At 39.9% G+C, this 25,119-nt stretch overlaps 1 protein-coding gene across 23 annotated transcripts in view; it reads right to left on the bottom strand.

Annotated features, from left to right (window-relative positions):
* Window positions 1–25,119, bottom strand: part of MAPKAP1 (MAPK associated protein 1) — a 270,012-nt gene that overhangs the window by 98,267 nt on the left and 146,626 nt on the right. For all 23 annotated transcript variants that reach the window (XR_002785002.2, XR_010323019.1, XR_002785003.2 and 20 more), the window contains 2 exons: window positions 22,720–22,896; window positions 6,667–6,776 (listed from right to left, as the gene is read on the bottom strand). Coding sequence is in view for 19 of the 23 variants with exons in the window: in XM_023544921.2 (XP_023400689.1) it covers window positions 6,667–6,776; window positions 22,720–22,896 (287 nt within the window). In the remaining 4 variants the exon portion in view is untranslated. The remainder of the gene's footprint in view (window positions 1–6,666; window positions 6,777–22,719; window positions 22,897–25,119) is intronic.

Raw genomic sequence — 25,119 nt, 5'->3', positions numbered from 1 at the left:
TACTAAAATGTAAGTGCTTCACTTTTCCATAGGTCAGCTCAGGACAGGTATATGTTGCTTTAAGAAAGCTAGACATAAAACATTAAAACTGACACCAATACAGACAAACTGTGCAATTACAAAAAGAATTCCTGGCTTTATATCCAGATTCACCACAGGGTTCCTTTAAATGCTGCACTTCCCTAGTGCATTTAGATCTTAGAATCAATGAACATTTCTGTTTACAGAATTTTAAATTTGTTCTCCCATTAGGGCTCTAATAAGCAACATGGTATAATAAAAAGAGTGTGGGCTTTGAGGTCAAAAAAGCCTAGGCTCCAATTCAGGTTTTGCCATTTATTTACTGTGAAAAGTTGGGTAACTTTAATTTCTCTGGGTCTCATCTGTAAGCTAGGCATAATAAAATCTACTTCCCAGGGGTGCTGTGCAAATTAAATGAGATAATATCTGTAACCACACAAAAGGCACTCAATAAATCAGCTTTTCTTCTGTGCTTTCACTCTTACCCCCTTGCAATAGATCTTGGGGAAAGACCAACTCCTTCACCAACACACAAATTCCCCTTAAAATACTCTTGATAAATAAAAAATTAATTTGTATACAACTGTCTATCTGGTATGAAAGTAAGACCACTGTATGAGGTATTGCTGCTAATCTATTACAGCAGGTCACATCATGTTATAGGCTCTGAATTCTCTCATCCTGGCTTCCCAGGTTCTCTGCCTGGTCTCTATCACTCTGTCATACTGTAACCATCAACTCTGGTCACTTCTTTTCCCATTTCTTTACAGTTCTCTTCTTTCTTCTTATTCATATTCTCTGTATGGCCCTTCTTCTCTTTCAGTTTCAGTGTATCTCACTGTGGCTAGAAGTTTGGTTTTATTCTAAATGCAAACAGATGTAGACATTAAAGGATTTGGAGCATAGATGATCTGATTTATACTTTGGTTTCTATGTAGACAACAGACTGGAGGCAGCCAAGAACAGAAGCAGGAAAACCAGTCAAGAGTGGTATTTCAACAATCCAGGTGAAAAATCATGAATTGGATTCATCCAATGGAGATGCAAAGACTGAATGGATTCAGGATACATTCCGGAGGTAAAACTGACAATACTTGCTAATGGTTAAGATGTGAGGAGTTACAGCAAGGGAGAACTCAAGGCTGACAACTGAGTATGTGGCTTGGGCAATGGATGGTGGTATCATTTACTGTGTTGGGCACCTGCTTCATCTCTCTTGGAGTGTCAGTTTTAATACAATTTTTTTTCCCCCACAGGGAAAAAGAGTTAATTGCTAAGTAACCTGAAACGTTCTTTATATATTAAAATATGGTATGCCTGGAACAGCCACTGCTTTGAATGATACCGCCCCTCCCCCTACTCCTCAAACCTTTCCCAGCTTAAACATGAAGGTCACCGTTAAAATGTCAATTTCCCAAGGAGGAGTTCCCTGACTGTCCTTTAGGATGCAGTCTCTCTCTCTGTCTTGAAAGTAAGGCTTCCCTCAGTAAGGGCCTTGTCTGGTTCCCTGCTGTCTTCCTGTACACAACACTGGTCTAACACATAAAAGGGCACAAAACGAGTGAATGCATAACACAGCCACAATATTTTATGAATCAGTATTTACATTTTGCATGAATTTTTAAGACAACACTTGAAAATCCAAGGATGTCATCATCAGTTGTCTCTTAGATCAGAACCCCACACTCCCTGTGGCAGATGTTCACTCCCCTGCTCTTCTTACAAGTGCTTTAGGAAATAAAAGTTTCAGAAGCCTTATACTAGACTATCTTGCTGATGATGTTCTAGGGTTCTTGTGAAAACACAGTAAATCTGCAAGCAATAAAGTGCTCTGTGACTCAAACAGAGATGGAAGCAGGGGTTCGCCTGACAAAGCTAACACTTCTTTCAAGTTTTAGGTGAAATTTTATAAAGGGAGCAGTAGCGATGAATGCCACAAGGCTTACTGACAATATTGTATAAGCACTTTTCAAAACGATCTTCAAAGTAACAAAAATTTGTCTTTCACATTAAAAGGCGAGAATAAAACCCGAAAAACCTAAACTCAATGCCGTCAAGTCCATTCTGACTCATAGAGTAGAACTGCCCCATAGGGCTTCCAAGGAGCAGCTGGTGGATTCAGACTGCCAACCTTCTGGCTAGCAGTTGAGCTCTTAACCACTGTGCCACCAGGACTCCAAAAGGCAAAAATAGACAGGGATTTAAAAAAAAAAAAATTAATACGCATCTGTTCAATGCTTTAGCAGATAATAAAGAAAACACCTCCATTTCATAGTGAGAACCAATACTGAAATAGAGCAATGCAGAAAATAATTCTGCTTGGTAAATCCCAATTTGAAGCCTTCTCTCTTTTATAGATCAAGAGATAGCTATATTTCTGTGTCAGGATTAAAACTGAAACTGGAGCTGTCTCTATTTCTCAACAGTGTCTCTGTTGTTCTCAATATTATACTTCATGAGGCTGGTAAAGGCTGGTGGATAACACCAATTTTTAAAAAATTAATTAATTTTTAAAATGTGGTGTGGTGAATATGTTTGTGTCCAAACATGTATGTATATCTACATATGTATATGAGGCAAAAAATTTGACATTTCAACATTTCTTACATGTACAACTCAGTGATGTTAACAGCATTTGTAAAAGACCACAAGAAAATGCTAAGAAGCTCAGAAGGTCACTGATTGTGAGGGATGACCCTGACAGAGGGAGAACTCGATGAATTAACACCTTTATTCACTAAATAACAGCTTAGTATATTTCACTGGCTAAATCGAGGCACCTGACAGGCTACTTTTCACTATTTCAAAAATACGCCCACTCAACTGCTAAAATTAGTAGAGAGGTTCCATCTAATTCTTCTGAAACTGAATTCTCCATTTATAGTTTTCTTAAACAATGGGGACTTTCTGTCAACGCAGGTAGATTCCAAATGTCAAGTAGGTCAGTAATAAAATGAAAAGCCAGAGAGAAACTTCAAAAGAGATGTTTAAAAACGGGCTTTAAAAAACTGGCCTTAGCAGTGAACTGACTGGGACATACCGTGAAAAGATTACTACAGCTCAGTGGATGAATATTAACAGAAAACAAAACAAAACAAAAAAATCTTGTAGTATGCATAAATAGTTATGACTTGATGAAATAATTACAACTAATACAAGTTAAAATTTTAGATCAGTTACACGCGTCTGTAATGATATTCTATCTATAAAAAGCAAAAATACTTTAAAACACTAGGGCTTACCATCGACAAAGCTATTTACCTAAACAAAGAAGAATTCTTTTGCTCAATCAAACATTTACTATCTTCTGATTTTTTTCCAAACAAAAATTTAAGAGGGAGTGCCAGAGGAAGTCAGAAACCCTGGTGGCATAGTGGCTAAGTGCTATGGCTGCTAACCAAAGGGTCGGCAGTTCAAATCCGCCCGGTGCTCCTTGGAAACTCTGTGGGGCAGTTCTACCTTGTCCTATAGGGTCTCTATGAGTCGGAATCGACTCGATGGCACTGGGTTTGGTTTTTGGTTTTTGGCCAGAGGAAGGGGTAACAGACTATTTAAATATTAGGACTGTCATTAAGCCCACATCTTGATTTAATAATGAAATAGTTTCAGTTCTAATTTCAACATTATTATTAAAAAGTTGTATGATCAGTCTGGAAAAAAAAAAAAAGATGAGAAAGTTAAAGGTTTGTGGGTAAGCAGCAGAAGTGCAGAGTCAGCCGATCATTCTTAAATCTTGTTATAGTAAAACTAGCCCCTGACAACGTGAGGGCTTTCCACTTGACATGGCATGCTGTTTAATTGCAAGAGGTGTTTCTTCCCTCTCTTTTTAAGAGTTACAAGGAGGCAAGCATTATTCTGCATTCAAATCAGATAAAAGCTGCTTGTAACAGAGGGCTGAGCACTCTTAACTCTTTTCCAGACACAGGACAAGGTAGGCAAGATCCCACAAAGATTTAGGCAGATCACTGTGGTAGAGACTCAGGAACTGGAGGATGAGAATGCCCCTAACCTGGCATCGCCTGCCACTAAGTTCACATGTCATCATGGGTGAATCATCAGTATTTCATAGCTAACTGTGAGCACCAACAGTTTTTTTTGTACATGTACTTGCGTTTCCCTTTATGACAAGAGGATGTTCCTCTTTTCATTAGTCACCCTCCAAAAGAAGTCTATTCTACAATACAAAGCTCAAGAACACAAACTATATCCTGCCTTTATCAACCTACCTTAAACAAACACCTCTGCCAAACTGGAGATCCTTCTGCTTCATAAAACCAGGCTTACTACGGCAATTGGAAGAACGTATTTTAAAAAAGCTTTTTGGATTAAGAAAATGGACAATAATTTATGTAAATGCGTCAGTCTCAACTGGCTTCTCAAGTATTAAAAGAAAGAGCCCTGGTTGCACAATGGCTAAGCACTTGACTAATAACCGAAAGGCTGGCGGTTCGGATCCATGAACCGTTCCTCAGGAGGAAAGACCTGGCAATCTACTGCTGTAAGGATTACAGCCTAGGAAACCCTGTGGGGCAGTTCTACTCTGTCCTACAGGGTCGCTATGAGTTGGAATCGACTCGATGGCAAATAACAGCAACAGTATGAAAAGGAATAAATAAGGCAGATTACTGGTTTTTAGGATAGACCTCTTTGTCACGGATATGGCAAAGACTTTGATGGAAATGGGAGGGATGGGTACTCAAATGTGAACATAAATAAATGTGTATGACGAATGTCGCTGCTGGGGATGGGCATAAATGAACAGGTATGCAATTGAACAGAGATGGCTGGAAACAGAGGGAAAGACACACTGGCTCAGCTGTATCCCAATAAGTTCATAGGTGTTTCATGGCCTAAAAAATCTGTGACAGCAGAATTTCTAGTAAGAAGGTTAAAAAAATTATACCTTCTTCTTGGAAATTCAGAATAATACTTTCTTGGAATATAATGGATTACCATCACAAAGTACACCACTATGTAAAAATTTTAAGGACAAAACCAGAAAATAGAACCAGGAGATGAAAAGATGAATGCTTGTTAAACATCTCTGAGCAGCTGAAGCTGTTTAAAACTATTCGACTGGCACCTAGAACCCTAAAACATCTACTTTCCCCTGGGAAGGAGAAGATATGCCTCTTCAATCACTCCCTTAATGCAAAGAGGTTTGACCCCCATGCAGTGGGTAAAAGTCACCCAAAAAATGAACAAAAGAGGTGTTTGGAAAAACCAGAACACCATTCATCCCAGCTAACGACTTGTTCATTATGAGTGATGATGGATAAAGACTTCTCATGCTGAGATGAAATCAAGATTTATATGCATTGTTTCCTCTCCCAACTTGTGGGAAGATCATCATCATTTAATTCTATCTCTGCGGCCAGTGATGGGCATCCAGAGAGCTGGTTATCAAACGGCGCAGTCAGCTGGCAAAAGCCGAAACGTGCAGTTGGCACATCTGGACGGAGCCGCCACAGCCGAGGGTGAACAATGACTTCTGGCAAGCATCCAAATTGCTTGCAGACGCTAGCAGGTCTCATCTACAACCGCCCCTACCAGCATCTCTCTCTCTCTCTCTTTTTTATGAGAATCAGATTTTCATTGCTCCATTCAATTGCTCTCCTCTGCCATTTTTTACAGCTCTTATCGTTCCCCTGGAATATGGCCTTGAGACAGCTCATCCGTGTCCTTCACTGTGTTATCTGTTCTAACTTTTATTAAAACTTCAGCTTTCACCTGAAGATAGCTAATTAAATCTGGAACAGATTATATGCCTCCCCTTAAAAAGAGCACAAAACTATTTTCTTTAACTTGAGCAATGCTTTTTTTTTCCTTTCCAAAAGGTGAAACCAAAGGTGTTTAAGAAGCCACATTAATTTACAAAGCTAAGATATTTGACATGTCATATACAGGTCAATTGATATTAAACTTGCCTGTGGTATGACAAATCTTTAAGCTATTTCTCAAAATAATTATTTCTTAATACCAGTAAAATTTTTTTTTCTCATATCCTTTAAAAATCACAGCAATGCCATCAGCCTATTTTCTGTATAAAATTCTGTAATGAGGAGCTAGGTATGTGTGCACATTAAGTGATTTTTTTTTTTTTTTAAGGTTGCCCTCATTTGGTAAAAACTAAGAACTTTTCTCTCTCTCTCTTTTTCTTCCCATACTCCAAACATTAACAACTAAAAGTTTCGCCCATGGAAAATTATGTGAAAATGTGAAGGGAAAAATAACGTTGCAAGTTTCGGACTGATTCCGTTTTCAAGACAGCTTTACACCAACTAGCTGTTAGCACAAGTAGCTCTTAGTCTACCACAAATTATTGATTGAGCTTCTATAACTGATACAAACACATTCTTCTCACATATGCTACTGATCCAGCCCCTTCCCTGAACACGGGGGCAGCTTAAAATCACTTTTTTTTTCTTTAGATCTGCTACCCAAACCACCTAGCAATGGTATCTTAAACAATCTAGACAGCCATCAAATAAACACACACACACACACACACACACACACACACACACTCTCTCTCTCTCTCTCTCTCACTCCTCTCTATCTCTTTCTCCCCCCCACCCCCAAACACATGCACTTTTTAACTAAGGAGTAAGCATCTATGGCCACAGTATGATTTAACTGTCCCACCTGAAATTTTCTGGGATCCTTTCCTTCGCTTCACTGCCTTCAGCAAGATTTCCTTCATGGTGACCTTTGTGTTGTCCACCTGAATAAGGGAGAATCCATGAGCAGCATTTCTGTAGGAAAAGACAAATATTAAATCATCACCAACATTCAACCAGAAAGATACTACTCAGTGTATTTAAGAAAGTTTAAAAATGAGTATACATCTAAGTGCCCATTATTTAAAAACAGGTTAAATAAACCTACTTCTAATAACAAGAAAGAAAGGCACTCTGGTTCTAGGAATTCCAAGTGGAAGAGAGGCTGGGGTCAGGGAAGGTTTTAATTTATCTCAAATTGAACCTAACTGGTCTGTGTGGATTACTAGTACCATGGGTTCCTAGTGTTGGCTCCCAAGCCAAGTCCTGCAGCAAGGGTTGACAACTGATAAACTTGACTTGCGTCACCAGAGGTCACTGCAGGCAGATACTACCACCATATTAAAGCTCATGGAGCCCCAGAGGAAAACGTCTTGGAAAGTGGGGGAAAAGTGATACCCAAACAATTTTGAACAAGGAAAAGGCTCTAACTGATACATAAATATATATATTTTGAAATGTACAGTCTATACACTTTAGAAGGAATGCTTTAATCTACTTAGCCCTAGAGAGTTAGACAACACATCAGCTAAAGCATAATTATAAGGCAAAATACTAACACTGTTTGTAAACCTTCAGCCAATCAAATTGGGGGAGGAGCTTTATCTAGACAGAGAAAAAACATGTAAGGAATTAAGTACCTTAAAAACAGAAGCCTATCTCCTGGGTAAGGTATAACTTCATCAAGACTGTTAACTGCAAAAGCAAATATCACAAATACTACTCACTATGCTCGGGCACTGGAACAAAACAGGCCAATTCCAAATAGCTCATGTAACAAACAGGACCCAGTTTCCAACTATGGAACATGGGAATTGCCACAAGGAGTTTGGTCATATTCCCATTTCTCCGTAAGAATCTCAAAAGGGAACATGGCCAAAAACACGGCAGAACTTCATACTGACAAGATATCTGAAAGAAAAGCCAAGCCCCAAGCTAAGCCCTGGGAAAGCTTCCTAATGGTAGGTTGGGCTGTGAAGGGGCCTTAAGCCTAGGCTGGACCCAACCAGGTGGCTGGCTCTCCACAGCGGCTGGGGGCTGATCTCAAAACCAAGGACCCAATTTGCTTCCCTAATACAGAGACATCTCCACACCCCTCCTCTCCATACGGCTTGCTCTTTAATCCTTGACATTCCATTTGTTAAAAAGCAAAAGCCGTTGCTGGTCTGGCTAGCACGATCATCCATTTTAACTTGGTCAAGTTCTTGCTATTGAACAGCAGGCCTGAGAACTGTCAAGCTAATTTCACTGAACACTTTGTTACTGAATCATGCCTGAGTCCCAGCCATTCTTTACCTCAGAAGCTGGACCCCATCCCAGAACAATCTTTAAAAGTTTATTTTACTGATCAAAGCAAAATAAGAAATAGCTCTTTTTTAAAAAACTGTATTTAGGGAGCGATGCAGTAAGTGATACTTTGGCAAGAGTACTGAAATGTAAAGTGCCTTGTGCATTTATAAACTTAGGGGTATTTGCTCTGGCCCTAGGCCAGTGTGTGTTTGGAACAAATGCCAATCATCCACATTCAGATTTGCCTTTCCCTGCTTTCTCCTCGGAAGTCAGTATGCGCTCCATCTGTGACAATATGTTGTGCAATGGATGAGGGGGGCCTATAAAGGGAACACAACTTCTCGGGTACTCGCAAACTAGTACTGGCCTAGACCTCACGAGCTCCCATCCACCTGAGTTCCACCTGAACTATTTTAGATTTGAGTCTGATTATAAACTACTTACATTCCCTCCTAACTGCTCCTTGCTGATAGCGTTATTTCAAGCCAACATGTTTATCTTTTTCAGCAATGGCAAACTAAAAGCTTAAAAGGAAGCCTTGTATTTGGACTAACTTCCATAAATTAAAAGTGTCGTTTTAAAAGATTTTTGAACAGAGGAAAATCCCGAGTCTGTATTTTTCTGTCACTTTACCAAAATGTACCTGGGTGACAAGGTTAAAGCAAGCAGAGGAAATCCCTGGCACTTATCATCCACAGGCATTCTTGATAAATTGTGTGGTAGAAGAATAAAGGATCACCTCCTGTATTTTTTCATTACACTTTTCTTTTGTTACAGAATACATAAATCCATTGTGGCACAATGTAATATGTATCACCATGCTACACCTGCGGACGCTTCCGAGTGGCTGCCATGTCTGTGCAGTCAGGAATGATAAGTGAACCACCCGTGAATGTTAACGATAGTGATCATTCTGAGGTAACTCGGCTCTCCATCTTCCTTTACAGCCTCCGTGCTGAAGCCAGGGTAGCAAGGTTCATGAGAGGAAAATGAAAACAACAGTGAAGGGAAGGAGCACGCACAGAGCTCAAAATGTGCCTTCGCGAGTGTACAGTATCTTACTCTGGGGCTCCATTTCAGTAAAAACGTGCACATTAAAAGGAGAAAGAGGTTCTGACCCACGCACTGCACACTCAACCAGACCTAATGAAAGTTTCCCCAGGCCAGTCCCACATGCCACTCACTTCTTTCCCTCCAGACAAATGCAAACTTTGGATCTTGTTCCAAATCTACTGTACTTCAGAGGGCAAAATGGGTAACGCTGTGATTTTGGGGTAATATACATACATGATTCTAAAACATAAAAGCACAGAATAGAACTGGTCCTCAGAATCCACCTAGCTGCAACTATTAAGTTATGCTCCCATTTAATAAATGGAAATGGCAACTTGCTGCCACGATTTTCAGCTTGACTTCCAAGCATGCTGGGTTTTATGATTCATTTCTTAAATCCAGAATTTTCTATGGGCTTTAAAAAAAACTGCTGAAATACATCTTATAAAGTCACTCCTGTTTGATACAGGGCATCAGGTCTGAGATTGAGAAGACAATGATCTTGAGGGAAATGCTGGCAGCAGGTAGGGGAACATGCAAATCCTGCCTCCCTTCCTTGTGATGCCGCATTCTGGGCTGGTTGTGGTCTGTGCTGGCGGTGGCTAGCCCCTGGACGAGCAGACGGACAAAAAGACAGACACACATCTCAGAATGTGCTCTTCCTCCTGTTCCCCATGACAACTCGTTTTCCCCCAGGGCAGGGTATTCTAGGTGCAATGAGCAGAAGTGGCTGCCCTTCTGCAGCTCCTCGGGCTGCCTGTGCTGGGTATAGGATGAAGCTCCACTTAGGGGAGCTGACTAAATGCTGCCAAGAGTGCTTCAGTCAATTCAAAGTTAGGACCTGTCAAGTCCCGTAACCACCGAAAAATGTATGGACACTTTAAAAAGAGATTACTCACTTGAGGAATTCAGCTCTGTCCCAGTGCAAAGCCACTCAGTTACCACAGAGAAGTTTTTATACCAGCATTAACCTGACATTCATTCAATGAGTATTTCTGTACTAAGTATTAAACTAGAAGTGACAGGGGACAGGAAGGAAATAGGTGCACAGGTCTGAAAAGCTTACATTCTATTTTTTATGGGACCAGAAGCCAGTTGGCGGGCATACTAGAGAGGAAAAAGCACAGGCTGGGAGTTAAGTACTCTCTGGTTCAAATCCTGGTTCCACAGCTAATTGAAATGTTGCCTTAACGCGTGGGAACCTCAGCTGCATGCATGAAATGAGGAGAAATTCCCTGATGGTGCGATGGTTAAGGACTCGGATGCTAATCGAAAGATCCAGTGTTCAAACCCACCAGCTGCTCTGCAGGAGAAAAGATCTGGCGATCTGCTCCTGTGAAGATTACAGCCTAGAAAACCCTATGGGACAGTTCTACTCTGTCCTATAGGGTCACTATGAGTTGGAATTGACTCAACGGCACACAACAACAAAAAAATAACTACTTCTCTACAATTGTTTCCAGCATAAAATAGACAATGAATGCAAAGCACCTGGCAGTAAGGCTGGCAAACAGTAAGAGGACTTTACACATGTTAGCTCTCTTTTGTTTCCCTTGTCCCAGGTCATTATCCCAAGAGAGGAGCCCCCTGCCCCCGTCCCGCCCCATTGAGCCCCTCTTCTCTGAGCAGAGATTGCTTATTTGAAGGAATGGATTTCAACCCTCATTGCTTGGAATTGTTAACACAGACCATTAAAATATGCAATTTGCTGGGCATGGTGGCAACCTTCAGGGGCACTAACAGGGAGCAGCCTCTGGTCCAGGTGTCACGAATCAATCCCCTGAAGTTCAAAAGAGAGGAATTTGATTCTAAGCATTCAGCGATCAGTTTTCAAGTTTTTCCTTTTTGAGAGAGTGAAACACAAAAGCAGGTATATTCCGCTTCAGCTTAACTCATTGGCTTTGGACAGACATGGTGGAAGTCAGAATCATAGTAGAGTTGGAGAGAAATTCAATGAGATTTTTAAAAAGGGTTTTTTGATTTGCACAGTACAGGTTATTTGTTCAACAATTACAACAATACAGCAGAACCTACTATTGAGCGAAAACTTACTACATACCAGGTGCTGTGTTAGGCTTTTTTTTTTTTTATCTGCATTAACTCTCTCTATCCTGAGATGTTGTTGTTACCTGTTTTGAGTCAGCCCCCAACTCAGGGTGACTCAATGCACAATGGGATGAAACGCTGCTCAGTCTTGCACCATCCCCAGAATCAGCTGCAATTTGGACCACTGCAATCTACAGCATTCTCACTGGCTGATTTTCAGATGTAGATCACTGGCCTTTCTTCCTAGTCTATCTTAGTCTGGAAGTTCTGCTGAAACCTGTTCAGCATCAAAGCAAGACACAAGCCTCCACTGACAGATGGGCAGTGGCTGTGCATGAGGTGCACGGGTCAGGAATTGAACCCAGATCTCCTGCATGGAAGGTGAGAATTCTATAAATGAACCACTGCTGCCCACCATTCTAAGACAGATACTATTATTATACCCATCTCACAGAAACTGAGGCTGGAGGCATTAGTAATTTACCTGAGATCACTCATCTATTATAGTTTCTATTTTGGATTCAGGAGTCAACAATATGGTCTCTATCCCAAGTAGCACAGTCCAGTGGAAGAGGAAGACAACAAACAATTATAGTTCTGCATGGTAAGCACAAAGATGGAGGGAAGCTCAGAGCGCTGGCGAAACTCAGGGGCACTTCACCCAGCCAGGTGGGAGTGAGGGAGTCAAAGGAGCTTCTTAGCAGAGATGATGTCTCAAAACATAGTCAAAAGCGCTACGGCACTCTAAGAAAGATACTGGCAACACCAGAAGACAGCAGAGCATAGCGAGCTCTAGAGTAAGTGGCCTGGTTTAGTCCCAGCACTGACTTCCACAGTGTAAGCGATGTAATCTAACTTCCAGGTTTCTTACATACAAAATGAAGATAATAATCATCCTTAGACTGTAAAACTGCTATGAGGACTAAAAACTTACAAAGTATTTACCATAATACCTATCATATCAGGAATGCTTAATAAACAATAGTTATTATTAGTATGACAACTATAGGCTTTTCTTCGTATGTATAAAGCTTTATATATACTGACTAGACAATGACAAGAGTCAACATTTATTGGGCACTTATTTTGCTTATTTAATTCTCTCAATAAAGGCAGGTGCTATTACTCAGAGGATATTGAGATTTGGCAAGGTTAAAACACTTATTTGGAGTTATATAGTTAATAAGTGCAAGAGCCAGAAATTGAACCCAGGTCAGCCAGACTCCAAAGCCTGTGTTTTTAAGCCCTCTGTAACCCAGAAGGGAGTAAGTCCTGGGGACATCTGAGGCTCAGGGGAAAAAGTGACATCCACGGAGTACATCTTCAGGCTGGAACCACTGGCCAATCTGCAGAAAAGGCTCAATTTCTACTGTAACAAATTCAGTTTGGTTCTAAATGCTCTGACTCTTACACTAACCACATAACCTACAAGATCCCTTCTTGAAAGACCTTGGACAACGTCATGGTTTCATGAGCACAGTCTCAGGTTGTGGAAGCGGCAAAGAGCTGCCAAGAGTAGCTTGATTCTCCAGTTCCGACCAGTTCATAATAGTGATGAAGACACACTCCTCTACTTCCCAACCTGCTCTGGTCCCAATTCTATGCATGTTCATTCTCCAGCACTTCAAGGTTGAAAATGAAAATATATGAGCAAGAGAAAGTCTTGTAATAACTGCAGCATGCCTGCTTTAAAATAAGTCCTTTGGGAATTACTTTATCCATAAGGAGAGTTTACACTAGTGTGAATGCCACATTTTGTTTCCCCTTGCACTGACAAAATTTTTTAAAAAGATCAAAGTATATTGTTAGCCTGCAATGTTTGACATTGGACAAAGTACTCTTTTTCAAAACATTTTCCAAAAAACATAACTCGCTAGACTAATGGGCAGTGAGAAGCCAAAATGACTGCCCTCCGCCTTCTCCTTGTGTATCTTTGCCAGAGTCCTTGGGACTTGCCAAATCCGGTCATGCCTGCTTAGCTTGCTCGACTGATTGTGCCAGAAAAGAAAATAAGACACAGATGTATTTGAGCTCTTTGAGATGCCAGTAAGAGAGACAGCTAATGGCTTCATTTCGACCCTCCCCTTCCAGCTGGGCACAGGTGGGGGATAATGAGGTCCCTCTCCCTAATCAAACTCAATTATTTACTACTCTATATAACCGCAAAGACATTCACATTCAGTTCAGAATATAAAACACACTGTGGGCTACTTCCAACCACTGCCACTGGGTATTTATAACAAACTCAAGTGGCTAACAGTTTGCCTTGGCAGGAGTTTAAGTGTGTAAAGTTTTGCAAACTGTTTCTGTTTAAATATGTCCTGCTGAAATGGGGTCCCAGGCGGGGTTCCGTAACTGTCAGGTCAGTGAACTGCATAACATCTGCGAATGTATTCACCATGCAGTGCAGACAGGATCTGGAAATCAAACGCTACGTTCTATCGCAACCTTCTAAGAAGCATCACAGTTTTTTTTAACAGCAAGACTGACATTGTATTAATAAACATTACAAGTCACTAGCCTGACATGTACATAGCAGCCGCTGACAGACTCCAACATAAGCTGAGGGGAGAACAGAGGAAATCAAAATGAGACACAGTAACTAAACACAGCCAAAGGGGGTGCATCATGAAACAAATCATATTAATGTTAGAAATGTGAGTCCTAAACTTTTAAGATATATAGCAACGAAAGCAACAATCTGACATGATCTTTGGATACTAAATAAGCTGATGGCTATCTAAATTTTGTACTTTCATTGTAGGTACAAAGCATATCCTGGCATAATTCCAACAGGCAGATATTCCAGTGAGAAAAACATACATATTTAGCTTGTCTGACCTTTAAATTCTTAGAAGTATACAATTAATGCTTTCCATCTTTATTACTTGCTCCAGTATTTCTGTCACTTTAAACAGACACAAAGAAAAGGCTTTTCTTTTCTCTAGACAGTAGCTGTTGCCAAAAAGGAAATCAAGTCAGATTTACAAATACAAAATTAAACAGGCTTGCATATGTTACATTTCCATACATGAGAACAATCTGGACAATGAAAATGTTTGCTAATACAACAGAATGAAAAGACACAACACACAGTTGGTCCTCTATGACTCAAGCAAACAATAAATAACTAGGATAATTTATGCCATATTGTCATATGTGATTAGAAAGAACAAAGGCATCTTTTAAAAATTATCCTATTTTAGCTCTGTCTCTTACAAATTTTCTTACAAATAGTAAAGACCTTGGATAATTACCTGTCTCTGATCCTACCTCATATATAAAAATGAGTTGTTTATAAAGATTAAATAAGGTAATGGATACTATATTGGGGTTTGGGCTGGCGACCATGGTCTTGGGGAACGTGTAGGTCAACTGGCATAACGTAGCTCATAAAGAAAATGTTCTACATCCTACTTTGGTGAGTAGCACCTGGGGTCTTAAAACCTTGCGAATGGCCATCCAAGATACATCTACAGGTCCCATCCCATCCAGAGAAAAGGAGAATGAAGAATACCAAAGACACAAGGAAAATACTAGTCCAAAAGACTAATGGACCACATGAACCACAGCCTCCAAAAGCCTGAACCCAGAAGAACTAGCTGGTGCCCAGCTACCACCATTGACCACTCTGACTGGGACCACGATAAAGAGACATGGACAGAGTGGAAGAAAAATGTAGAACAAAATTCAAACTCACATACACAAAAGCAAAAGAACAGACTTACTGGTCTGACAGAGGCTAAAGGAACCCCCGAGACTATGGTTCCCAGATACCCTTCTAACCCAGAACTGAAGCCACTCCCAAAGTTCGCCTTTCAGTCAAAGATTATTAGACAGGCACACATGAGGAATGTGCTTCTTAGTTCAAATATGTATATAGGACCAAGTGGGCAACACTGCCAAAAGGCAAAGACGAAAACGCAGAAGGCACAGGAAAACTGAACGAATGCACATGAGAAACCCAGGTGGAAAGGAAAAGGGGAAGAGAGCTGACACAATGTGGGGATTGCAACCAATGTCACAAACAATTTGTGTATCAGTTTTTGAATAAGAAACTAATTCGTGCTGTAAACTTTCACCTAAAGCACAATTAAAAAAGGGGGGGGGCACGGATACTAGGTACATAAAACTGAGTGGGTGTACAAAACACTATTTCCTTTTCCTTCTCCTTTTCAGACTGCAAAGCAATACCATACAAGAGTAGGAAAGACTTCAAGGTAATGATGCCTTTTAATAAAAAGCCTCTTCACTTGGGGTATATGTTAAAGGCGCCATGAGGAAGTAAACTAAAAGTATCAACCCTTTCGAAAAGCACTCACATAGGAAAGTGCGATAAACCTAGGACACGCTTTATTTATTTTTACTGTGCTTTGGTGAAAGTTTACAGCTCAAATTAGTTTCTCATACAAAAATTTATACACACCTTGTTATGTGGCCCTAGTTGCTTTCCCTATAATGTGACTGCACATTCCTCCTTTCCATCCCGGATTTCCCATGTCCGTTCATCCAGCTCCTATCCGTTTCTGCCTTCTCATGTCCCCTCCAGACAGGAGCTGCCAATTTGGTCTCGTGCATCTACTTGAACTAAGAAGCACACTGCTCACGAGTATCATTTTATGTCTTATAGTGCAGTCTATTCTTTGTCTGAAGAGTTGGCTTCAGGAATGGTTATAGCTCTGGGTTAACAGAGAGTCTGGAGGCCACACCTTCTGGGGTTCCTCCAGTCTCAGTCAGACCGTTTAGTCTGGTCTTTTTATTAGAGTTTGAGTTCTGTATTTTCCCTTTATGTAGACTCAAGAGAGGCCATGATGTATCTCTGGGAGCCCTCTGGGCCACACTGCAAGACCCTCCGCTACTCCACCCCCTACTCCTCACCATGGCCCCCTTCCCAAACAGCAAAACCTTAACAGGATTCTACTTCCTCTGCTCTGTAGCTCTTAGGAGTCCTGATGGTGCACTGGTTAAGCAGCTGGCTGCTAATCAAAAGGTCAGCATTTCGAATCCACCAGCTGCTCCTTGGAAACCCTATGGGACAGTTCTACTCTGTCCTATAGGGTCGCTATGAGTTGGAAGCAACTCAATGGCAATGGCTTTGTTTTTTTTGTTGTTTGTTTGGTAGCTCTAGATTAGAACTGTTCCTTCCCCACATCCACCTATTAAATATTTTAAGGGAAATACATAAAAGGGCAGGTTAATTGTTTTTAATGATTTCTGATCTATGGGGAGTCTGTCCATTTTTATTGGCCTTGACTCTTCTTCCCCTAAAAGCCCTTATTCCCAACTCCAGAGTAGGATCCTGACATGAAACACTAACGTCAACACATGCAATGGAATGACACCACTACAGTTCCTTTCGACACTGCCATTTCTGAACTCAATTCAGTTTCACAAAGTCTTGGCTGAATTAGCCCTGTGCTGCAGGATGGGAGAAGGTGATGGGACAAGGCAGGTCCCTCTCCTTGAGGACTACCTAGTTCATTCTAAGATCCCACTCTCCCTTGTCCCACTATGTCTAAAGGGACAGAAGGCCTTGGCTTGGTCACTGCTGGCAGGAAACACTTCTTCAGATGTTGGGCACCAGCGGTGATCCAGCTCTTTATCCATCCTTGGGAACCAGCCAATCCCAAACATCCCTCCCCTCCACTATCTAAACATCATCGATGCTAAGGCTCAGAGTAGTTTGCAATCGGCAAGTTAGGGACTCCTGTTTATATGCTGTTTATTTCCTACATCTCACCCTTTCCTTTGTCCAAATCAATCAAGAACAATGAATAACTTAAGAAATAGAAATCAGTCAGCCTATTTGGTAAAGGAGGTGGTTCCCATTAGCAGGCTCCTAATTTGCAAGCTGTCAGAGTAATCCATTCTCCCTTCCCAAACATCAGCTTTATTTCCAGGGGTTTCCTGGGGCACGAGGGCCCTGCAGTGGAAGGCTGGGTCTAGTTCTGAGTCAGTAAGAACATCAGAGGGCGTCCAGATCCACATTCTTTTCCATCAACGGTTTTCTAATTAGGGATTCACTTAACTAGCTACTTTTTTAATATAAATATAATAATTATCTTTGCATGAAGGAATGAATAGAAATTTTTTATTTTCTTTTGTATGAAGAAACAATTCTATTTTCTAAATTGAACATGTATTAACTGTATAATAAAAAATAACCCAAAAGGTAAAAAAAAAACCCACCAAAGATTCTCCAGGACTGCCCCCAGGGGCCAACAAATGAATTTACAGGCTTTCTACTAGCAACTTTTTTTTTTAAAACAAGTTCCACAATTTAAAAAGTTTGCTTTTAATTCAATGAAGATCTCACACACACACATGCACAAACACAAACATCTTCTTTTTAAAACACAGGCTACTCCCAGTCTTCCATGCTCCCCTCTATTGCTCACCCAGCTGGGGAGCCCTGAGTCACTACGTGGTGGAGAAATAGCCAGGAAAGCCACTTGACCCTCATCAAAGTGATGTGAACAAGAAATAAACTTATTGGGATAAACCAGTGGTTAGCAAATAAATCTAACCTATGTCCATTATTGTTTTGTATTGTTAGTATTGTTTATGGCTACTTCTGTGCCATAATGGCAGAGTTGAGAAGTTACGGAGACCAGGTGGCCCACAAACCTAAAATATTTACCATCAGACCCTTTACAGAAAAAGTTTGCCAGCTGAGATTTAGGAGACTGTATATTAAGGCAGCAAGAGTTATCTGACATCACTAACAGACTTAGTAAAGGCCAAATGGCAGCACTATAAGCTGCATGCAAAAGTGGTTTGCTTAACAGAGAAAAGTGGTGGGAGAATTTAGCTGGCACAAGACTCTTTGCAGCACACGCTGGCTGACCTGACCTCTAAAGAATTCATGCTCTGTGGTGGCAAAATCACACTGTGCAGGTATCAATCACGCAGAGAACCCACCTATGTATATGCCAATTGGCAATAGCAGAAAGCAGGGTGACCAACTGTCCTTGTTCACCTGAGACTGAGGGGGGGGAGGTGAGGATGCAAGCCTTTCAATTTTAAAAGCGAGAAAGTAAATTCTGAGCAAGCCAAGATGAATCGATCATCCTAGTAAAAAGTATGGTATGATAAATGCAAAGAAAAATTTTCAGGAAAGAACATTTAAAATTTTGAGGGGGATGTACTATAAACCAACTGGGCCGTTAAAATAAAGGACTGCTAACTCCACGGCACTGGGTTTTGAATTAAAAATGTATTCACTGTTTAAAAGACAAATAGTAACATCGTAATCATGATGTTTCGATGAAAATCAGAAGGCTCAAATTGACTACTAAAAACATCTAACACCCACCAAACCCAACATTAGTGATTTAATTTCAGCAAAACATCATCTGTTGCATTAAAGTTAACCTAATATTATAGTTTTATTTGTATTTAATTTGTAATATTGTTTGGGTTCTATAAAGACATATGGAATTTATAGCTAGGACTTTACATCTGTATATATCTAAGAGGCATTATAACAAAACTAATTTGGATAAACATTGAGGCTTCAGGAGAATTTATTTTCCTTTAAAAGAGGTCTATACATTACTTATATTTAAGAAAATTTCTCACAATTCCATGAGGTGGTTATTATCACCATTTACAGATTAAAAAACTGAGACTCACAGGTAAATAAAATTGACAAAGTCCCTGTAGCACGCCACAGGTGATGCTGAGACTTGAACCCTGGTTTGCCTAACTGCAATGCCTGTACTGCCTCATTTGAAGTAGGGAAAGAGGGTAAATTGGGCCCTTCTAGTTTTGGGTGGTGTTGAGGGCTTCTAAAGGCCAGAAGACAACCTGGGGCTGCTTCTTGGTATCCAAGTCAGGGACAGGGCTGTAGAAGAGGTTAAGAAGGCTTAGAAAGCAAGGTAGGACATAGAGCTTGGCCAAGGACCCTCCAGGCAGCCCACAGACACCTGAAGATTCACTTACTCCTTCCAAACCTTGTGCTGGGTGCTAAGAATACATACATAAAAAAGACAGTGACCTCTCTTTCTTTAAGGAGTTTATGGTCTTGCTACTGTCTTAGAGGATGTCTGCCCAGAAGAGGACTAACTCGAAAGTCTGCAGATCCTTAATGTCCCCTCCACCCCACACATTCAGCACATGTTATTCCAATTCAGCCTTTCAGTGCAGTTGAGCAACATCACCCAAACTGTCTGTCCCCTGCTAGAAAAGAGAGTACACAAAGAAGAAAAATGTAGAAGCCACAAAGAGATCTATTCAGCCACCCATTCAAGAAATATTTGTGGCCACTGGGAGAGAGACGCAAGGAGGAATGGAAGGAAATGAAGATGAGAAGGAGCTACAGCTTTACTTATTTTGCTGGGATTTCTCTATCTGAAACTTTGAGCACATCCCTGGAGATTCCTAAAGGTATGCTCTCTCCTGAATTAGCAGGAGGGGCCTTGCTAACTTACAATATAGACCAGAAAGGCAAATGGGACATTGCTGAACCAAGAAAATACTAATAGAGCAAATGGCCAGTAATCTGTACTATTTCATCAGATAACTGAGAAAAAGAATAGAAAACTTATTAACGCTTTTGTTCTAAATGCTCAAGTATAAAGATTTCACTTTACCTCGTGTTTTCAGAAACACTGCAGACGTGTCAAACAAACCCTTTTGAACTTTAAAACAGAAAGAGGATTGGCTGAAGTGTGTATGTCTGGGCGTAGAACGCAGAAGTGGGAGTAATTCAGGGTGAGAAAAGAAAGACATCAAGTTTAAAGCAGTTGTTATTCTCTGCCTACTTATTTCCCCATTCTTGGGAAAGCGGGGCTTGTAGTCAAACACTGTGTAGTCTTTGATGCCTCTCCTGGGAAGGTATGTCCATCCCACTTCCAGCCCCAATCTACTGAAAACCATTGTTTTAAAGTCTCCTGCTTTAAAAAGAACCTTCAGTTCAAAAGACGGCTATAATCATATGCTAATATTTATGGGATAAAAATTATGTAGTGAAGAGAACACAATTCTTCTATGTTGCTTATTAATAAACAACAAAAATGCAAATAAAAACTACTGAAATACCAATACCTTTTAAAATAAAAAGTAACCCCAAACCAAACCCATTGCCACTGAGTTGATTCTAACTCATAGCAACCCTATAGGACAGAGTAGAACGGCTCCACAGGGTTTCCAAGGAGTGGCTGGTGGATTCGAACTGCCAATCTTTTGGTTAGCAGCGAAGCTCTTAACCACTGTGCCACCAGGTCTCAAAAACAGAAAGTAGAAAGAAAAAACTTTTAGTGAAAATACTTGATGATGATAAGATTAAAAAAAAAATGGGTCTATAAATTGTTTGTAGCATTATAAATTGGTACATCTTTCAGAAGGCTACATGAAAATATAAAATAAGAGCCTAATGATGTTTCTGCTCTCTGACTAATAATCTTACTCACAGGAAGTTATCCTAAGGAAGTAATTCAACAGAAATAAAAGGAATATGATATAGGCAATGACTGTCAGTATAGAATCATGGGAAACCCTGGTGGCGTAGTGGTTAAGTGCTACGGCTGCTAACCAAAGGGTCGGCAGTTGGAATCCGCCAGGCCTCCTTGGAAAACTCTATGGAGCAGTTCTACTCTGTCCTATAGGGTTGCTATGAGACGGAATCGACTTGACGGCACTGGGTTTTGGGTTTTATAGAATCATGTACTAAAACCAAAACAAGGAAACCACCTAAACATCCTGTAATAGGCTTCCACTGTACCCTGTACATTTTTCTTTCCTGCGGCTCATCACACTTTAATGATCTGCTTAACAGCTATCTCTCCACTAGACATTAAATTCCATGAGGGTGAGAATTATCTCTGACTAGAGCCCTGGCACATCATTAAGTGCAGACTGTATGAATTAAGAACAAATATGGATATATTTATAACATTAAATAAAAAAACAAATATGTAAATGATAATAAGTAATACATAATATATATGGTAACAATTATATAAAAATGAAAATAGTTGTATTAGGATGAAGGGAACATTTAATACTGTTTAAATTATTTTAAATATTCTTTAAAGTTGTTTTAGTGCCTCTGAAATATAAAAAAATGGGAAAGTATGTCACTGTTACATACACCAAACCCTGACTTCATAGTAGAGATGAGATGGCCATTACAAAAGCCTGAGACTCTACCCCCAGCCCTCCCCCAGGCAGTCAAGTATTATTGCTTTGCTCAAAGTTAAAAAGATCCAAAATATGATAGGTAGCATAATCCTATTTTTTGTAAAAATCTCACACAAAGGCTGGATGTTTCAAAGAAAAAGGGAAAATGTCCCCTAAAGCAATCCCTCTTTTGGCAATTGAACATCCTGGTTAGTAACAGCAGGGGGTGCCAAAGGGATCGCTACTGTTCCCAGGAGGTGGCCAGGACAGAGTAGCCCAGAAGAGCTTAGGTTAGAGTAAGGCCTAAAGGCTAACAACTGGGGACATGTGGATAAAACTCAAGTGCTCTGTACTTTGACTGGACAAAAATTACATTTTTATTTCACTAACTTCTAACCAATATTTGGCATTTCCTTGAATTACAAAGGAAACCTTGGTGGCGTAGTGGTTAAGAGCTACAGCTGGTAACCAAAAGGTTGGCAGTTCAAATTCACCAAGTGCTCCTTGGAAACCCTATCAGGCAGTTCTACTCTATCCTACAAGGTTGCTATGAGTCGGAATGGACTCGATGGCAGTGGGTTTGGTATTTTTGTTTGTTTGTTTGAATTACAAATATAGGTGACAACTCTCGGTAGTATTAGTAGTACCAGTGGCTGTCATAAACAGAAATCATAAATATTGTCACAGTATGTTACAGCTATAGAGTTTTCAACTATCATTTACATTCAACACCACTTTGAAACGAAAGACAACAGGAGTTATCATTAGAGCTGCTACTGGATCTTGTTATTTAATGCATTAGTAAAGCATTATCTATTACTAGATCACAAATATATATGTTTAATAATTCAATAACTTATTTAAATACAATGAAACTGAACTACATTTCAACCATTTTCTGAAAAAAGCTTTCATAAGCTTTACCAGGCTACCAAAGAAGTCTGTGGTGCAGGAAGGGTTAAGAGCCTCAGCTCAGTCTACAGGAAGGAAACTGAGAGGAAAGATCAAATTTGATCTGAACAAAGTTGGAGAGAAATGAAATATTTTGAGTTATGAGAGAGATGGCTGAAATGCACATTTCGCTTTAGTTTGGATTCTTTGATGAGAAGGAGGAAAACCCAGAATTTTCACTTCACAGGCTCCAAAGTGCCTTAGTGTTTCCAGAGGCCTCGTTCATAGACATGATGCTGCTCAGAGATCTACCTAGTACAATTTGCTACTGCAAAGCAGCCTGTATTTAGAGTATGAAATACAATACAAACAATGTTTCCAACAGCTCTCTGAAGTCATGAGTACATGTAGACTCTCCAGATACCAAATACCATTCATTTGATGAACAGAACCACAATCAGATACAAAATGCTAAAAGACAGGGATGAGATACTGAGATTACAGAGTAAATACTCACATTCGAACAAATAGTGACTCTTTGGACGTCAGACCAGGAGATGAGTACTTTTCAACCAGGGCCAAGGTACTAAAGCCAAACTTATGAATAGGCTCATTGGAATCCAGAGGGGGGAAATCTGTGTCCACTTCCCCATCATCCTCAGCAATATGCAGGCAGTAGGCGCTGACGTTGTCACTAAAAGAAAAACCAAAAAGGTGTGTGAATACCAAGGTGGAGAAGGGACAAAAAGAACAGAGGGTATGGTGTACAGCAGGCAAACTGAGGACACTGCTATTTCTTAGCCCCAAACCGGGTAATACGGTTAGAATCCCTGTTTTCATTTGGTAGAGTGAAAACATGCAGAAGTGCAAAGGGGAGAAAAACAATGTGAAATGAGGGCCTTTATATTTTTTTATTCTTCCAACAAATATTTACTGAGCACTTGCTGTAGGTAAGGCAAAGTTTAACTCCTTAGACCAAAGATGAGATCATGTTAGTATTAGTTTTCAAGGAAACTTACACTACAGTAGGGAAAAAAGTAAACACTACACTAGTTATAATTTAAACTTAAAATAAGTATCATAAAAGAGGTATAAATGAAGTATAAAGCAGGAAAAAGTATTTTGGGGGAACCAGATTTTGTGTGATTTATGGTTAGGATTAAGACAATATCTGTGCTCTAGCTCAGGAGAAGTGCTCAAGGTATCCAAGACCATCCATATAGCTCTCTACTCTCTTAAAGGACATCCTACTCGCTTGGCAGGATCTTACTCTACACATCATGGATTTTTAAAAGAGTAAAGGAAGATGATCTTATCTACGCTGACACAGACACCTGGCCCTCTCAACTATTTCTGGACATTTCACATTTCCCTAGACTCTCTAGTCAGTACTCCAAGATTCTAGACTTGTCCCAGTTTAGAATCAACACATACTCCCTTCTCCCTTTTGGGGGAAGTAAAAAGTTGATGTACTGAACAAGGTTAGGAAACTATACCTATATAAAGACTATTGTAAACTGAAATCTACTGACACACTTTAAGATACCCGGTTCCAAAGCTGAATCATAAAACTGCAAATCTGCTAGATTCAAGCTAGCTTCAGAAACATGAACCAAACAGTTCACAGGCAGCAGGATTCTAAATTCTGCAGCTTAAATTTAGAGTTTTAATTACATGACTGATGTTTAAATTAATTAATTGCAAAGTGTATGCTAATTGTTTAATTGGTTGCTTGATCTATATAGATCATTTTTTGAATTAAATGAGCTGATTTACAAAGTTTATTGATTGGATGTGACAATGAATTATTTCACTGACTACCCGATTTGCAATTTTCCCAATTAATTCACAAATCTTTAGCTGCAACTGTGCTTACTAAAAGAAAGCCTACTTCAGGTGATCTATACTCAGTCTGTCATGACTAAGAGATATTTATTATATAAAACAGGTAATAAGGACAGATTAAAATTAATGGAAACTGTAAATTTGCTAAATGGATTGATAACAAGAAAGTAATATGGCTGTGTTTGTCACTATAAATTTCATGTATTTGCAATGTTGTTAAGAGATTTAAATTTCACCTGAGTGGTATGGTAAACTTATGGGTCTTTACAACAGGTTACCTACCAACTTAAACACAAAGCAATTCTAGAAACAGAAGCAAGCACTTTAGACGAGGGAAATATGGTGTAGTAGCTAAGAGCTTTGTGGCCAGAAAAACCTGAGTTCAAATGTTAGCTTCATCACTCATGGGCTGTGTGACTTCAGAGAATAAGCTTTACCTCCTTGAGTTTTAGTTTCTACGTCTCTAAAAAGGATATAATCTCCTAACTCACAAGTTGTTGTGAAGATCAGGTGAGATAATATACGTAGTGCCTAGCATATAACAGAGGTAAAAAAAAAAAAATTAACTATAATAATAAATTCAGATTGAAAATAACTTCTACAATTATATCAATCCATAAAGAGAAACTGTGGATGTATATTACAGCAAAAAAGCAAAAGTGAAACTAAGCAACATCTTCTATGTACACACATCTGTAACTTGAATTAACATGCCCACCACACCCCATTCTCACTGAGCTTCCAGGGTTTTATGAACAGGGCTGACACTGATGGAGCAAGCAATGGACAGCACAGATTATTTACTGCCATGTAAATCAACCTGAGGAATGTTTAATTCCCCAGTACCATAGAGGTTTCAAGGGCAAATAATAAGCCTATTGATGAAAGCAGAAAGCCAAACACTGGTTTCAGAAGAATTTTGCTTTGATTCTATGGAAAGCCCCCCAAATTCCCTCAAAACAAACTCAACGAATGTCACAAGCTAAAGTATGAGAGCCAAAAGACTCACTGCCAAGTGCTGTTATTCCTCCCAGTTCTTAAGTACAAAGCATGAAATCATTTATTCATCCAC

Source organism: Loxodonta africana, chromosome 9 (genome assembly GCF_030014295.1).
Source record: "Loxodonta africana isolate mLoxAfr1 chromosome 9, mLoxAfr1.hap2, whole genome shotgun sequence".
NCBI classification, from domain to species: domain Eukaryota; kingdom Metazoa; phylum Chordata; class Mammalia; order Proboscidea; family Elephantidae; genus Loxodonta; species Loxodonta africana.
This window is presented reverse-complemented; position numbering and strand designations above follow the sequence as displayed.